At 42.1% G+C, this 17,751-nt stretch overlaps 1 protein-coding gene across 1 annotated transcript in view; it reads left to right on the forward strand.

The window, feature by feature from the left end:
• LOC140355862 (homer protein homolog 3-like) overlaps positions 1 to 17,751 on the forward strand; it is a 67,108-nt gene that overhangs the window by 20,191 nt on the left and 29,166 nt on the right. Inside the window, exons 4-6 of the mRNA XM_072440502.1 lie at positions 7,417 to 7,548; positions 8,605 to 8,709; positions 14,556 to 14,689. Of these exons, the coding sequence (XP_072296603.1) occupies positions 7,417 to 7,548; positions 8,605 to 8,709; positions 14,556 to 14,689 (371 nt within the window). The remainder of the gene's footprint in view (positions 1 to 7,416; positions 7,549 to 8,604; positions 8,710 to 14,555; positions 14,690 to 17,751) is intronic.

Here is a 17,751-nt window from a genome sequence, read left to right on the forward strand (position 1 = left end):
ATTAGGCCCGAGCGCCACAAGCTGGCGAGAGGCCTATTAATCTCGTAAGGCCGTGCAAAGCACGGCTGCGAAAGTGCGCACGTAGTGCGCACGAAATCGAGCGCAAAGCGCTCGCCCACTTCCAAACACTCACTAACGCACTCCTTCACTCACGCACGCCCCGTGCATACTAATTAGTAGTAGGAAAATGGAACTTTACCGTTGTAAACGGGCGAAGCCCGTGCAAAAGTACGCACTAAACAAGCACTCATTTGCGCTAAGTAGCTCACGAATACGTTCCCCATATCTTGCATGTTCCGTGCATATAAGCATGTAATGCAAAAATTGAACATTATTACTGTATAGAGGGCCAAAAACACAAAGTGGGCGGAGCCCACTCAAAATTAACGAAAGTACCCGTCAGTGACCAGGGACCCACACCATGAGGTAGGAAAGCGCGAGTGCTTTCCGAAAATGTATAGTTCATGATATTTGAAAAATGGGAAACATTGTTTTCGCATCGGAATATTATTAGGCCCGAGCGGCACAAGCTGGCGAGAGGCCTATTAATCTCGTAAGGCCGTGCGAAGCACGGCTGCGAAAGTGCACACGTAGTGCGCACGAAATCGAGCGCGAAGCGCTCGCCCACTTCCAAACACTCACTAACGCACTCCTTCACTCACGCACGCCCAGTGCATACTAAATAGTAGTAGGAAAATGGAACTTTACCGTTGTAAACGGGCGAAGCCCGTGCAAAAGTACGCACTAAACAAGCACTCATTTGCACTAAGTAGCTCACGAATACGTTCCCCATATCTTGCATGTTCCGTGCATATAAGCATTTAATGCAAAAATTGAACATTATTACTGTATAGAGGGCCAAAAACACAAAGTGGGCGGAGCCCAATCAAAATTAACGAAAGTACCCGTCAGTGACCAGGGACCCACACCATGAGGTAGGAAAGCGCGAGTGCTTTCCGAAAATGTATAGTTCATGATATTTGAAAAATGGGAAACATTGTTTTCGCATCGGAATATTATTAGGCCCGAGCGGCACAAGCTGGCGAGAGGCCTATTAATCTCGTAAGGCCGTGCGAAGCACGGCTGCGAAAGTGCACACGTAGTGCGCACGAAATCGAGCGCGAAGCGCTCGCCCACTTCCAAACACTCACTAACGCACTCCTTCACTCACGCACGCCCAGTGCATACTAAATAGTAGTAGGAAAATGGAACTTTACCGTTGTAAACGGGCGAAGCCCGTGCAAAAGTACGCACTAAACAAGCACTCATTTGCACTAAGTAGCTCACGAATACGTTCCCCATATCTTGCATGTTCCGTGCATATAAGCATTTAATGCAAAAATTGAACATTATTACTGTATAGAGGGCCAAAAACACAAAGTGGGCGGAGCCCAATCAAAATTAACGAAAGTACCCGTCAGTGACCAGGGACCCACACCATGAGGTAGGAAAGCGCGAGTGCTTTCCGAAAATGTATAGTTCATGATATTTGAAAAATGGGAAACATTGTTTTCGCATCGGAATATTATTAGGCCCGAGCGGCACAAGCTGGCGAGAGGCCTATTAATCTCGTAAGGCCGTGCGAAGCACGGCTGCGAAAGTGCACACGTAGTGCGCACGAAATCGAGCGCGAAGCGCTCGCCCACTTCCAAACACTCACTAACGCACTCCTTCACTCACGCACGCCCAGTGCATACTAAATAGTAGTAGGAAAATGGAACTTTACCGTTGTAAACGGGCGAAGCCCGTGCAAAAGTACGCACTAAACAAGCACTCATTTGCACTAAGTAGCTCACGAATACGTTCCCCATATCTTGCATGTTCCGTGCATATAAGCATTTAATGCAAAAATTGAACATTATTACTGTATAGAGGGCCAAAAACACAAAGTGGGCGGAGCCCAATCAAAATTAACGAAAGTACCCGTCAGTGACCAGGGACCCACACCATGAGGTAGGAAAGCGCGAGTGCTTTCCGAAAATGTATAGTTCATGATATTTGAAAAATGGGAAACATTGTTTTCGCATCGGAATATTATTAGGCCCGAGCGGCACAAGCTGGCGAGAGGCCTATTAATCTCGTAAGGCCGTGCGAAGCACGGCTGCGAAAGTGCACACGTAGTGCGCACGAAATCGAGCGCGAAGCGCTCGCCCACTTCCAAACACTCACTAACGCACTCCTTCACTCACGCACGCCCAGTGCATACTAAATAGTAGTAGGAAAATGGAACTTTACCGTTGTAAACGGGCGAAGCCCGTGCAAAAGTACGCACTAAACAAGCACTCATTTGCACTAAGTAGCTCACGAATACGTTCCCCATATCTTGCATGTTCCGTGCATATAAGCATTTAATGCAAAAATTGAACATTATTACTGTATAGAGGGCCAAAAACACAAAGTGGGCGGAGCCCAATCAAAATTAACGAAAGTACCCGTCAGTGACCAGGGACCCACACCATGAGGTAGGAAAGCGCGAGTGCTTTCCGAAAATGTATAGTTCATGATATTTGAAAAATGGGAAACATTGTTTTCGCATCGGAATATTATTAGGCCCGAGCGGCACAAGCTGGCGAGAGGCCTATTAATCTCGTAAGGCCGTGCGAAGCACGGCTGCGAAAGTGCACACGTAGTGCGCACGAAATCGAGCGCGAAGCGCTCGCCCACTTCCAAACACTCACTAACGCACTCCTTCACTCACGCACGCCCAGTGCATACTAAATAGTAGTAGGAAAATGGAACTTTACCGTTGTAAACGGGCGAAGCCCGTGCAAAAGTACGCACTAAACAAGCACTCATTTGCACTAAGTAGCTCACGAATACGTTCCCCATATCTTGCATGTTCCGTGCATATAAGCATTTAATGCAAAAATTGAACATTATTACTGTATAGAGGGCCAAAAACACAAAGTGGGCGGAGCCCAATCAAAATTAACGAAAGTACCCGTCAGTGACCAGGGACCCACACCATGAGGTAGGAAAGCGCGAGTGCTTTCCGAAAATGTATAGTTCATGATATTTGAAAAATGGGAAACATTGTTTTCGCATCGGAATATTATTAGGCCCGAGCGGCACAAGCTGGCGAGAGGCCTATTAATCTCGTAAGGCCGTGCGAAGCACGGCTGCGAAAGTGCACACGTAGTGCGCACGAAATCGAGCGCGAAGCGCTCGCCCACTTCCAAACACTCACTAACGCACTCCTTCACTCACGCACGCCCAGTGCATACTAAATAGTAGTAGGAAAATGGAACTTTACCGTTGTAAACGGGCGAAGCCCGTGCAAAAGTACGCACTAAACAAGCACTCATTTGCACTAAGTAGCTCACGAATACGTTCCCCATATCTTGCATGTTCCGTGCATATAAGCATTTAATGCAAAAATTGAACATTATTACTGTATAGAGGGCCAAAAACACAAAGTGGGCGGAGCCCAATCAAAATTAACGAAAGTACCCGTCAGTGACCAGGGACCCACACCATGAGGTAGGAAAGCGCGAGTGCTTTCCGAAAATGTATAGTTCATGATATTTGAAAAATGGGAAACATTGTTTTCGCATCGGAATATTATTCTTCTTCTTCTTCTTCTTCTTCTTCTTCTTCTTCTTCTTCTTCTTCTTCTTCTTCTTCTTCTTCTTCTTCTTCTTCTTCTTCTTCTTCTTTCTTCTTCTTCTTCTTCTTCTTCTTCTTCTTCTTCTTCTTCTTCTTCTTTCTTCTTCTTCTTCTTCTTCTTCTTCTTCTTCTTCTTCTTCTTCTTCTTCTTCTTCTTCTTCTTCTTCTTCTTCTTCTTCTTCTTCTTCTTCTTCTTCTTCTTCTTCTTCTTCTTCTTCTTCTTCTTCTTCTTCTTCTTCTTCTTCTTCTTCTTCTTCTTCTTCTTCTTCTTCTTCTTCTTCTTCTTCTTCTTCTTCTTCTTCTTCTTCTTCTTCTTCTTCTTCTTCTTCTTCTTCTTCTTCTTCTTCTTCTTCTTCTTCTTCTTCTTCTTCTTCTTCTTCTTCTTCTTCTTCTTCTTCTTCTTCTTCTTCTTCTTCTTCTTCTTCTTCTTCTTCTTCTTCTTCTTCTTCTTCTTCTTCTTCTTCTTCTTCTTCTTCTTCTTCTTCTTCTTCTTCTTCTTCTTCTTCTTCTTCTTCTTCTTCTTCTTCTTCTTCTTCTTCTTCTTCTTCTTCTTCTTCTTCTTCTTCTTCTTCTTCTTCTTCTTCTTCTTCTTCTTCTTCTTCTTCTTCTTCTTCTTCTTCTTCTTCTTCTTCTTCTTCTCGGGACCAACCCCCATATTTTTCACCCAGTGAACATTGACGAAAAGTCACAAAAATTTGCACACCTCTAAAAATCGTGCCTCTCTACATTCTGGCTATTTCCCTTTTCTAAAATAAAAAAAATTGGCGCGTCAGCGCCCCCAAATGTACCAAAAATGCATTGAGAGATGGGAAATGACCCAAAAAAAATCTGATCGTAGAATCATGAAATTTGGCGCAGAGGTAGATGGTGACAAGAGAAGTAAAAAATATTATTACGGCAACGCCGTCCGCCCAACCAAATGTCGGCCATATTGCTTCAAAAATGGCCAAACATGACTTCGGAGTTTTTCCAAACGTCGTACTTTTACGAACTCCTCCCAGGGCGTTGGCCCTAAAAAGCTGAAATTTGGTGAAAATGCTACTGAGGAGTGGGACATCAAAAGTTATCCAAATTACATTGATACCTGTCACGGTCTCTGTGCGGCAAAGCCGCAAACTGTAGCAAGAATTTCAGAAATTTCCCAAATTTTACATTTCTGCCGTTTGCGCAGATAAAGTCCGAATTGCGTCAAATTAGAATCAGTTGTTAAACTCTTTGCCCTAAACCTACTTGAAGTGAAATATATTAATTTGGAGCCACAGCGCCCCCTACAGATTTTATATGGAGGTTAAATGTTTAGTTTTGCGAAATTATATGAAATTTGACACACAACTCAATTTTAGAATTCCCATCAAAAAAGTCAATGAGACCCATGTCATAATTGTTATGGCGTTGCCGTAACGATGACCGAAACCTTCCATGTTATTCCAATGGGGAAATAGCCATGTTTACACTTTAGACTTTCACAAACTCCTCTTAGGGCGTCAGCCCTATTAACCTGAAATTTGGTGAGACTCATCTTCAGGGGTGGACCATCAAAAGTTATCCACATTTTTATTCAAAGAGTCACGGTGTCTGTGCGGCAAAGCCGCACATTTTGCCAAGAATTCAAAATAAAATTGCTTTTTGATGGTAAAACAAAGGGGAGAAGATGTGACAGCGTCATAGATTCAGCAGTAGGCGTAATAAAAGGACAATTGGGGCGCGTTAGCGCCCCCTCCTCTTGCGGCGTGGCGGCGGCGTAGCGAGGGCCGATCATTGCCGCTTGCGGCTATATTTCTTCTTCTTCTTCTCGGGACCAACCCCCCTATTTTTCACCCAGTGGACATTGACGAAAAGTCACAAAAATTTACACACCTCTAAAAATCGTGCCTCCTTACATTCTGGCTATCTCCCTTTTCTAAAATTTAGAAAATTGGCGTGTCAGCGCCCTCAAATGTACCAAAAATGCATTAAGATAGAAAATTACCCAAAAAAAATCTTATCGTAGAATCATGAAATTTGGCGCAGAGGTAGATGGTGACAAGAGAAGTAAAAAATATTATTACGGCAACGCCGTCCGCCCAACCAAATGTTGGCCATATTGGTTAAAAAATGGCTAATTATGACTTGGGAGTTTTTCCAAACGTCTTACTTTTACAAACTCCTCCCAGGGCGTTGGCCCTAAAAAGCTGAAATTTGGTGAAAATGCTACTGAGGAGTGGGACATCAAAAGTTATCCAAATTACATTGATACCTCTCACGGTCTCTGTGCGGCGAAGCCGCAAACTGTAGCTAGAATTTCAGAAATCTCCCATATTTAAAATTTCTGCCGTTTGCGCAGATAAAGTCCGAATTGCGTCAAATTAGAATCAGTTGTTAAACTCTTTGCCCTAAACCTACTTGAAGTGAAATAAATTTATTTGGCGCCACAGTGCCCCCTACAGATTTTATATGGAGGTTAAATGTTTAGTTTTGCGAAATTTGACACAAAACCAAATATTGGCATTCCCATCAAAAATGTAAATGAGAGCCATGTCATTGACCCATGTCAATTGTTACGGTGTTGCCGTAGTGATGACAGAAACCTTCCATGTTATTCCAATGGGGAAATCGCCAGAACATGCTTACACTTTATACTTTCACCAACTCCTCCTAGGGCGTTAGCCCTATCAACATGAAATTTGGTGAGACTCATCTTCAGGGGTGAACCGTCAAAAGTTATTCACATTTTTATTCAAAGAGTCACGGTGTCTGTGCGGCAAAGCCGCACATTTTGCCAAGAATTCAAAATAAAATAGCTTTTTGATGGTAAAACAAAGGGGAGAAGATGTGACAGCGTCATAGATTCAGCAGTAGGCGTAATAAAAGGACAATTGGGGTGCGTTAGCGCCCCCTCCTCTTGCGGCGTGGCGGCGGTGTGGCGAGGGCCGATCATTGCCGCTTGCGGCTATATTTATTATTATTATTATTAATAGTATTATTAATTTTGTACTTCTCTCTGGTTGTTTTTGATTAAATTTCATTTTTTTTTTTAAATTACAATGGATCAATACCAGATTTTTTTTTTTGCCATATCCAAGTTGTCCAACATATTTCCTCAAAAACATACTTGGAGTTGTATTTAGCTTCATATATGCTAGTTTGATTAATCCTGTTTTGTAAGAACTTAAAAAACACATCACCAGATTCTGTGATTTCTAAGCAGTTCAAACTGTATTTTTATTGTTTTCCCTCTGGTTGGCAGCCTGTGTGTCCAAGACAAATTTCCTCTGGGACAAGTTAAGTAATCTTGAATCTTGAATTCCTGACGTGGGAAATGCCTGACTGAAAGAAAGTCATTTGTACTTTTTGTTGACCAAAGTTCTAAAACATAAAATGCCAACGCAGAAGGACTCAAGAGCATTTTTAAAAGCCAATCAAAATACAAATGATGTATAAGTTCTGCCCGGTGGTTGAGCGGTTAAGGCGGCAGCACACATGCCAGGCTCCACATGCAGCTAGCCACCGCGTTGTGAGTTTGAATCCCAGCTCCAACAATTTGCTACATGTCCTCCCTTCTCTCTCATCCCCATTTCATGCTCGGCTGTCCTGTCAAATAAAGCCTTTAGGGCCAAAACATCCTTTAAAAAAATGCATAATATGTGTCCTTAAAAACATTGATTTCAACATCCTCACATTTTGAATAATGATAACAATAAGACAAGTACTGTATATTGTATCTGAAAAATCCTTGTTGGACCATCCATATTTTTTCTTTGTTCAACCTCCACAATATGTTTCTCCACTGCATTCTGTAGTAAACGAAAGTACTCGTCACTTGTGTTGTAGGCCATCATCAACTGCAGCGTGACCCACAGCATGACGTTCACTAAAACGTCTCAGAAGTTCGGGCAGTGGGCTGACACCAGAGCTAACACGGTGTACGGGCTGGGTTTTGCCACAGAGCAGCAGCTGCATCAGGTACAGCAACCACTTTACGTCCAGAATAATCAGACAATAAAATCTATCCATCCATTTTCTACCGTTTGTTCCCTTTCGGGTCGCGGGTGACTGGAGCCTATCCCAGTGACTTTGGGCCTTAGGTCGGGTACAACCTGGACAGTGGCCAACTCGTCGCAGGAAGGCCAACTCGCCCAACACAGAGACATAGATATTACAGACACATACAGACACTAGGGCCAGTTTAGAGTTGCCAATTTTGCCTAACACATGCATGTCTTTGGACGGTGGGAGGAAGCCGGAGTACCCGGAGAGAACCCACGGTAACAAGGGGAGGACATGCAGACTCCACCCAGAGAGATCATGTGATGTTGGTCTGGTCCGGGAATCGAACCCATGATCTCCTTCTTGGGAGGCAAGAGCGCTTTCCACAATTTTTCTGGTGAGACACAATGTTCTCTACACAGTCCTACTGTTTGTTTAAAGAGGGAAATAAACTTTTCTTATGGCTGGAGGTTCTACGGATGGACCGTAGCCTCCTGCCTGAGGGGAGTGGCTCAAATAGTCCGACCTCACGTCCCAGAGCCCTGGAGATGTACAGGTCCTGCAGAGATGGAAGTCGATCACCTTCTGAGCAGAGCGCACAATGCGCTGTATCTCTGTTTGTCCCTGGCTGTGGCTCCAGCATACCACACAGTGATGGTGTAGGTGAGATGGACTCAATGATGGCCGTGTAGAAGTTCTACCATCAACACATGAATGTCTTTGGATGGTGGGAGGAAGCCGGAGAACTCGGAGAGAACCCACCGTAACACGGGGAGGACATGCAGACTCCACTCTCAAGTTTTTTTTAATTAAATACGCCATGTTTAAATCAAGCTTTTTAACTTGTCAGAGATTTTTGTCTGCTATATTTACATCCTTGGCAGACTATAATTTTTATATTGTAACAAAGGAATTCACCCGCCATCTCAAAGAGCACTTGACTGGTTCTCATTTTAAAACACCTTCACATCCATTGAGGCGCTCCCCAATTTTATTTTGAAGTAAGACAGATGTATGTTCTTCCTTTGACAGTTCTCAGAGAAGTTCCGGGAGGTGAAAGAGGCAGCTCGTATGGCCAGAGAGAAGTCCCAGGACAAGGAACTGGCCAGCACCGCACTGATCATTGCTGCCCCTCAGGTGAGCCGCTGTCAGACTGTCAGAGACTCACAGGTAAAAGGAGATTAAGCCAAAACTGTTTTTATGTGGAGCATGCTCACACAGCCAACTCACTATTTAGTTTCAAATGTAAACAAATGTGAAGAGGAATTCACATTAACCAAAGGAAATGCAATGCAGTTTTGATTTATAGTCTTCTTTGGATTACTGCAGGGCAATTAAACAGACTTTTCCTGAAGGCCAAACTTTTCAGAGGGCTTTGGACTATGGGTCAACAAAGCGCCACTACAACATAATCTGGTGTTGCACAAAATATCCCCAACACTAGATCTGTTTCAATAATGGCAATATAACAACTGCTATATTAGATTTTTGTGGGGGGGAATATAAAAAGTTTTACAACATTACTCCGAACTAGTACTGAACCAGGATTAAACTAGGACTAGACTAGCACCAACCGGATATGAACCAGGCCTATCCCAGAATTACAGTGCATCCGGAAAGTATTCCACTTTTTCAATTATGTTACAGTCTTATTCCAAAATGTATTACATTTTTTATTTGCCTCAAATTCTACAAACAATACCCCATAATGACAGCGTGAAAAGTTTGTTTGAATTCTTTGCTAATTTATAGAAAATATAATAAATCACAGCATTTGCCATGACACTCAAAATTGAGTTCAGGTACATCCTTTTCTCACTGATCATCTTTAAGATACAGCTCCTGTGTGATAATTTTGACTGCTGTTATAAAGGAAAAAATGCTCACAAAAGCCCAATGAAACCTAATGTTATAAAATCCAAAATATAGTATCCCCTTAAGTTTGGATTATACTTTCTGCATGTAAATTCTGTTCAGAAATGAGACATGCGGAGAAGGCGTTGACAGTAGTCTGCGCGGATTTCAGGCTATGTCTACTGTAGAAATTGGAGCTAGCTGCTATGAAATCCAATTAATTTCTGCGCGGAACCGTCCGTGTAGTTAAACATTTTTCCCTGACGCCGCGACGGAAAATCAGGTCCACGCGGACGGTGTGCGAGAGTGTGGGCAAAAATGTTGCATCAAGCATAAACCTAGCTTTATTTTACCAACAATGCTCTATAAAACAGCAGTGTATTTTGCTAACGTGGGCACAGCGGAGCTCATTTCCTGGCATCCTGACAGCGCAATTGATGACAGTACAGGGTGTGAAATTCTAAACAAGAGGCATAATTATGCCAAAATATGAATATGAATGAAGAGTTATGTTACTATCCTCACATGGAGGAAATACTCATAATAAAACAACCATCATGGGCATAAATAACACAAATTATAAGTTATAGAATACAGTCACATTTTACGTGGTTATTTTGTTTTCTCCCACTCATGTAAACATGAGCTGTTACGCCCTTTCTTAAAGCCAAGTCATACTTCATAAGAAGCAAGAGGTTTGTTCGGCAGAGCTGTCTGTTAACTAGGCTCTGATTGGCTAAACCATTGGTTGTCAAGCTTACACTTAAAACACCTTCTTATTCTCAAAATTGTTAATGCTGGAAGTATTTTTGGAGTAATGAGATGAGCCACAGCTCCATGCACACTCGCACTTTTTTCCCTTCCTTTCTCTCGCATGTCGGCGAAGTTTTTGCATTAGCGTTTGGCCTTTAAAGCTTTTTGCGCTGCATTGGTACGGCGCGGTCTGGACCAAACTGGACCGAGGAGACTAGAATGTGCTCAGCTTAGAGAGGAACATCTATTTGGAAAACATCACCGCAGACTGACGGCACAACACAAGATCCGCACATACGATCAGACTGAGCTGACCACAGTGTGTGCTCTGTTTTCGCGCCCTCTGGACCCCGCAGCATCCACTGTTATAAATCTCATATTAATCAATTTGGGAATAAAGCTGAAACATAACAAAAAGTGAATACATTCCGGATGCACTGTAAACAAGGACTACACCAGGCACAAACCAGGTCCAAGCAGAATTAAACAAGAACCAGAAATAAACCAGATCCAAACAAGACATTTTGGAAGATTGGATAATAGGCCGTGGGCAGGATTTTATTGTTTGGTGGGCCTGATCTGACCTTCAAGTTGGGATCATATCCTGACAGTATACAAGGGGTGTAATGGTGCATCGTGGCGATTCTTAAATGTCATAATACACATCAACCATGTGTCTTGAGCCATCTCGATGTGAAATTGATAGATGCACGCTGAAAAACAGCAGTAAAACTTGCATTGAATCTGGGTGCCGTCTCCGTGCAGAATCCCTGCACATGGCGGAACCATTATGTAGGAATTTATCTTGTTTCCTCCTCATACAGTTGCACCATACAGTTGTAATGTATATTCTCTGGGACAAGCCATTACACATGTGTGGGATTTTAAGTAGTTAATGTTCATATTTATTTTTAAAAAGGGCACCATCTGAAGCTTGTTCAGCAAAACATTAATACCTACTTTCTGATGGACAAAATACGATTGAAAATATATATATAACAATGTATAACATTGTATATAAAATCCATAAAAAAATATTATATTAGTAAAAAATGAATTTCTAAATAATGAATTAAAAAATAATAATAATAATAAATAATAATAATAATACATGTTATCGTAAATAAATAAAATTACTTTGGAAAGAAATATATGGCCTACTAAAACACATTGAAATACTGGCGTTGTTTTCGGTTTATTTTATTTTTATATATGATGTATCAATGTTACTTAATCCGTTTGTTTGTTTTTTAATTTATTGTTTTTGTTTTTTGTTGTTGTTGTCATTTTGTGTGTTTTAATTTTTGCAACTGTATTGTTATGTTAATTGTTTCTGAAAGGGGAGTACTCGATTCATTGACTGATAATTATAACTCTAATGCTCAGCACGATGATGAGACGTGGTCCAGACGTGGCCCCTCCCCTGATTGGGGAGGGGCCCCTGGGGTCTACAACCTGGTGTGTCCTGGTAGAGGTTCAGATCAAGAAGTAGAAGAGAAGAGGTCTTTTTATCTGACCTCGGAGGTGTGACATTGAGTGGGAGTGACTTTAACTCTCGGTCAAACTTATTCCTAATTTGGACAAATGTAATGTACATCAGCAAATGACATGAATGACCACAATAAAAAACAATGTCAATGAACACATATCGTTAAAAGGTAATGAGGAAGACATTAAATATGACATAAACACATTTCAAACAAAGATCTTAAGTCAGACTAAACTAAAGCATGATTTAGTTACAAGTTTAGATCACACAGTAAGAATTAAGTAAATTTAAATGTGAAATATTTTCATTTAAGTACTTTGTTCTGAGAAAGTCTTAATCCAGCAGAACAAAGAGAACAACTTCCTCTGTGTTCTTCATCAGAGGTGTTGACCCAAAAGGGAAATGGAGGGTCTGGTGAAGGCAGTGTGGCTTGTCCTTGGAGGATGGATAACATTCTTTGTTCCATCCAACATTTTACCTGTGACTTGATTTTCACCAAGTGGCTTTTAATTACGATAAGGTAATGTCTTTCAAAGCATCAAATTACTATTTTTCAAACATGCTTGTGTGCATGGCACGCAACATTAAGCCCCCATTAATGAAGACCACATAGTAATATTAAAGAAACTACATAATTTTCTGTCCAAATTACATTCTATTGTCTTTTTTATCATCATTGTGATATCCAAGTCTATGGTGGTCCTTTGGAATATTGAAATTGAGTACTTTTACAACACTACTGCGTACAACCTTATCTCTTGATCAAATCAAATATCTTCTAAGCAGTACTGAAAAGTGCCAGAACCACAGCTAGGTCATGTCTCTCTGAGGAGAGCAACCAGAGGAAGTTAGGTAAAGTAGGACAGAGGTAAAATTATCCCAGCTCCCCAGTGCATGGACACGGCAGAATATTCACCACAAAACCACCCTCCTGCTTACAAATCCTGACAATATTTAATTTGTCAATAGCACGTTTTTGTATTTAAAATTTACAACAGCTGGGAATTGTCTTTTAAAAAAGCATTTTAGTCATCTAGAAACAATGCAACTGTTGGATATCTCAACTATGATGAATGTGATGCTTCACTCAAATCTTAATCTTCTTTGTTTTGTTTCTGCTATTTCTGGGTAGTTCTCTCAGGTGAGTCTGCCATTTTGATTATTATTATTATACAATTACTTATATTAGGCTATAAAATATATACATACCAAAAAAAAGATTCCAAAAATGAGGCAGAAACTGATTATATACACATAAGTAATAAGAAAGGGGTGAATAATGAAAGGTAAGTACAGATTTAAATTTTTCAAGAAAAAAATACTGTTTACATTTTAGGGGAAAGTGGGAAACAGAGGAGTTTACATAGGCAATGTGATCTAAAAGCATAGATACAGTTACTATTGAGATCATATTGGAATATTTTTTGCAGTCAATAAATAAATGCATTTCTCTTACTCATGCGTGACATCATTTCATAGTAAACACAGTGTTTTAGCATAATACTAGCATTGCATGTCCTGTTGCAGTTGGTTTTCCCATCCAACTCACACTGCACAAAAACCTCCCACTGAATAGATATAAGAGAAAGCTTGTCTTGCCTGCTTGCTGGGCCTCATGCACACTTGAACAATAGAGGTAATGCTTCATGGTTCTTGTAGAGGTCATTTTTCTATTCAAATCATAAAACGCTGAGATTGCACTTGCTTTTACCAAGGAGATATTCTAGTTTAGCTGCAAGTTCTACATCCATTCATTCAAAGCATTTCCAACTTAACTTTATATATTAGAAAGGTGATTCAATACCAATGTTTTAAAGCTAATTCCGAACAAAACAACTATTATTCTTGTATTAAGTGTTATTTTTTTTCTAAAAAGTTAAAAAATCAAAAACTGTGAGCCAAGTAGCACCTGACTGTCAGGTGTTTTGGCCCTGTTGTTTATAAATACTGGACGGATGTCAATGTAATACAGCAAACTGAAATCCACATCAGATTTGACTTTAAAACTATATCTAGGACATAAAACATGAACAATATAAAACACAGATGGATACATGGGGAATGTTTTTGACTGTAGCAAAAAAAAAAGCAATAACAAGGAAATGGATGACAGGGATGGAAACAACTGTCTGAAATAATATTGGACTTACATTTATATAATGGAGAAATTTACCTTTACTGTAATTTTGAAAATTGACAAATTTGCCGGATATTAGGACAAATGATTTTATAAAGGGATATCTGCCAGACTTTCTTAGACTACTCTTATTCTTTCTAGGCAACAATGTATCAACTAATTGTGACTAATCATAGTCATATTTTCATCATTTTGATTGATTTTTATCTTGACTATACATACTCTGAAACATACAAAACAACCTTTTATCACAGAGAAATGAATACATAATAACTGATTTATTATGATCAATAATAATAATAATGATAATAATAATACACTTATTTTTAATACTTTTCTTTTTTATAAATATTCTCCATGTACAAAACTTCTGTCACCAAATTTCAACCTTTATTTGGTTGATAATATATTTAAAAAGTCTCATGTACAATAGAAATAATCATTTGACTAGTACTCAAACATTTTACGACAAAATGTATCTTATACATAATTTAATCTACATAGTTATGCTAATGCTTAGGCTAAATCTAAATCCAGTCGTGTCAAATGTAATTGAATGTAAAACCAATATTGGAAATGTCACCAAATCTTTTTATCCTTTGTGTAGAGGATCACTTTCTGTCCATGCACCAATGTTTTTCAGGATGTAAGAATTGCAACATGGCTTGTGGCTGTTGGCTTGAATATGCTGCCCTGGAGTGACTGTGGGTTGTAGTCTTTTTCCAGTGCATTTACTCATGTGTCTGTTAGGACCTCTCGGAATCCCTGCAGTCTCCTCCTGTGGTGAACGTAAATGGGCCCGAGGACAAGCTGTTCCGTAGCCAGAGCGCGGACATCACGCTGGCCGCAGAGAAGGAGCGCATAAAGAAGATGCTCTCAGAAGGGTAACTCGCCGACATTGCACAAGTTTAGGGGCATAGACGTCGTTAGACCTAGCCCCAAGCCCCAAGCCCCACTAAAATATGTTCCTTTTGACTGGTATATTATTTTACAAAAAAAAATCACTTAGTTTGTACGCCTATTCATGTGTTGATTACTTATTTTTTCATTTAAACATTTGTAAACACAGATTATGAGCCGTAGTTTCTCTCCTGTCAGCGCCATTGCTGCACAGTGCAAACCTCAGCTCAAGATCTAATTCAAAGGGAAACTGCTGTCCCTGTCTGAAGAAATTATTCAGTCCATCTCTCTGTGGAGTGGGAGAGCCAAAAACTAAACATTTATAAACTTTTATCTGAAACTATATTTACACGGGGCTCTGAACTAAAAACGGCGGCACAGGATGAGATGTAAGGCAGTCCGACACTATGACCCTGGACAGATGAAAGCGGTAAGAATATACAAAAATCTGCGTGTTGTTTTTCCACGTATAAAACCAACTTGTAACTGAGCTAGTTTTTATCAGGATTATCACAGGTGTGTAAATGCCTAGAGCACTGAGGGCAGAGATACAGCGAGACAGGAGCAGAGACAGGATCAGAACAGGGGCAAGACAGGGGCAAGACAGGAGCTGGATAGGGGCAAGATAGGAGCAGTGACAGGAGCAGTGACATGAGCAGTGATGGGAGAGCAGGACAGAACAGGAGCAGGACAGAATAGGAGCAGGACAGAAGCAGGACAGGAAAGGAGCAGTGACAGGAGCAGGACAGGCTGCGGGAGGAGAGAGGAGCTGTCTGAAAGAGCAGCTCGTGCAGGAGGGATATTGAATTATACAATTTATTAAAGCTGTTGTCTTTGTGTTTGTTAATAATTACAACCAGAAATTAAATTATGCCTGTCATGCATTATTATGATTTTTTTGGCTTGTAGGCTTTATTAAACAGGACAGCTTAGTGTGAAATGGAGATGACAGAAAAAGGAGGACATGCACTAAGTTGACGGAGTCAGGATTTGAACTCGGCTGCACATGGAGCTTGGCAGATTATTGCTGTCGGCTATTCCTATATGACTAAAATTAGGGTTTATTGTTGGCTATAGCCTATACAAGTAATGATATGCTCATTGTCAGGGATTTAATTTTTATTACAGCAGTATTTAGTGCCTCAGTACCTAAAGTATCTGGATGTTGTAGGACTGTTTTGGCTGACACGTCTCTGCAACATCGCGTGGCGGTCGGGGACCGTGCCTCTGGACTGGCAGACCGGGGTGGTGGTCCCTCTGTTCAAGAAGGGGGACCGGAGGGTGTGTTCCAACTACTGAGGGATCACACTCCTCAGCCTCCCCGGTAAGGTCTATTCCAAGGTACTGGAGAGGAGAATCCGACCGATAGTCAAACCTCGGATTCAGGAGGAGCAGAGTGGTTTTCGTCCTGGTCGTGGAACACTGGACCAGCCCTATACCCTCCATCGGGTGCTCGAGGGTTCATGGGAGTTTGCCCAACCAGTCCACATGTGCTTTGTGGATCTGGAGAAGGCTTTCAACCGTGTCCCTCGGGGTGTCCTTTGGGGGGTGCTCCGGGAGTACGGGGTCCGGGGCCCTTTGCTCAGGGCTGTCCTGTCCCTGTATGTCCGGAGCAGGAGCTGTGTTCGCATTGCCGGCAGTAAGTCAGACCTGTTCCCAGTGCATGTTGGACTCCGCCAGGGCTGCCCTTTGTCACCGTTTCTGTTCATAGTTTTTATGGACAGAATTTCTAGGCGCAGTCAAGGGTTTGAAGGTGTCCGCTTTGGGGACCGCAGGATCTCATCTCTGTTGTTTGCAGACGATGTTGTCCTGATGGCTCCATCAAACCCTTACCTGCAACATGCACTGGGACGGTTTGCAGCCAAGTGTGAAGTGGCTGGGATGAGAATCAGCACCTCCAAATCCGAGGCCATGGTTCTCGACCGGAAAAAGGTGGCTTGCCCTCTCCAGGTGGGTGGGGTGTCCTTGCCCCAAGTGGAGGAGTTCAAGTATCTCGGGGTCTTGTTCACGAGTGAGGGAAGAATGGAGCGTGAGATTGACAGGCGGATCGGTGCAGCGGCTGCAGTGATGCAGTCGCTCCATCGGACCGTTGTGGTAAAGAGGGAGCTGAGCCGAAAGGCAAAGCTCTCAATTTACCGGTCGGTCTACGTTCCTACCCTCACCTATGGTCATGAGCTTTGGGTAGTGACCGAAAGAACAAGATCGCGGATACAAGCGGTCTAAATGAGTTTCCTCCGCCGGGTGGCTGGGCGCTCCCTTGGAGATAAGGTGAGGAGCTCGGCCACACGGGAGGAGCTCGGAGTAGAGCCGCTGCTCCTCCACGTCGAGAGGAGCCAGCTGAGGTGGCTCGGGCATCTGCTCCGGATGCCTCCTGGGCGCCTCCCTTGGGAGGTGTTTCAGGCATGTCCCACCGGGAAGAGGCCCCAGGGAAGACCCAGGACACGCTGGAGAGACTGTCTCTCGGCTGGCCTGGGAACGCCTCGGGATCCCCCCGGAGGAGTTGGAGGAAGTGTCTGAGGAGAGGAAGTCTGGGAGTCCCTGGTTAGACTGCTGCCCCTGCGACCCGGCCCGGATAAAGCAGTAGAAAATGGATGGATGGATGGAGTATTTAGTGCATACCATGTATTTTTATCAATGCTTTGTTGTTCAGGCTGTGTTGTGCACTTGACCTTAAAGGTCCACAGGCATAGACATAGAATTGTCTGCATCTTCTAGAGTTCAACAAGATGATTATGTAAGACTTAATGAGTCCACCCCACCTACCCATATTAACTTTCAGACCGCCAAGAGCACTGGCCGAGGTGGTGGCATGGCAGGGATCTCACACTCAGCCTACTCTTGAGTCTTAAAATTAACAATGCATTTCGCTCATTTGAAAGCCTCATGCTATCAATCACGTGTCCAAATTGGCGAAACCAAAAAGGAGTTTTGTTCATAGTTATCTACCGACCTCTCTATTCATAGTTTTTAACAGAGTTTGGTGACTTTATATCAAACTTAGTGTTAGTCTGGGAATAAGTAGTGATAGCTGGAGATTCCTCTCAGT

This window comes from Eucyclogobius newberryi, unplaced genomic scaffold (genome assembly GCF_026437365.1).
Source record: "Eucyclogobius newberryi isolate DKJ021-1_F unplaced genomic scaffold, fEucNew1.0.hap1 SCAF_12, whole genome shotgun sequence".
NCBI lineage: Eukaryota > Metazoa > Chordata > Actinopteri > Gobiiformes > Gobiidae > Eucyclogobius > Eucyclogobius newberryi.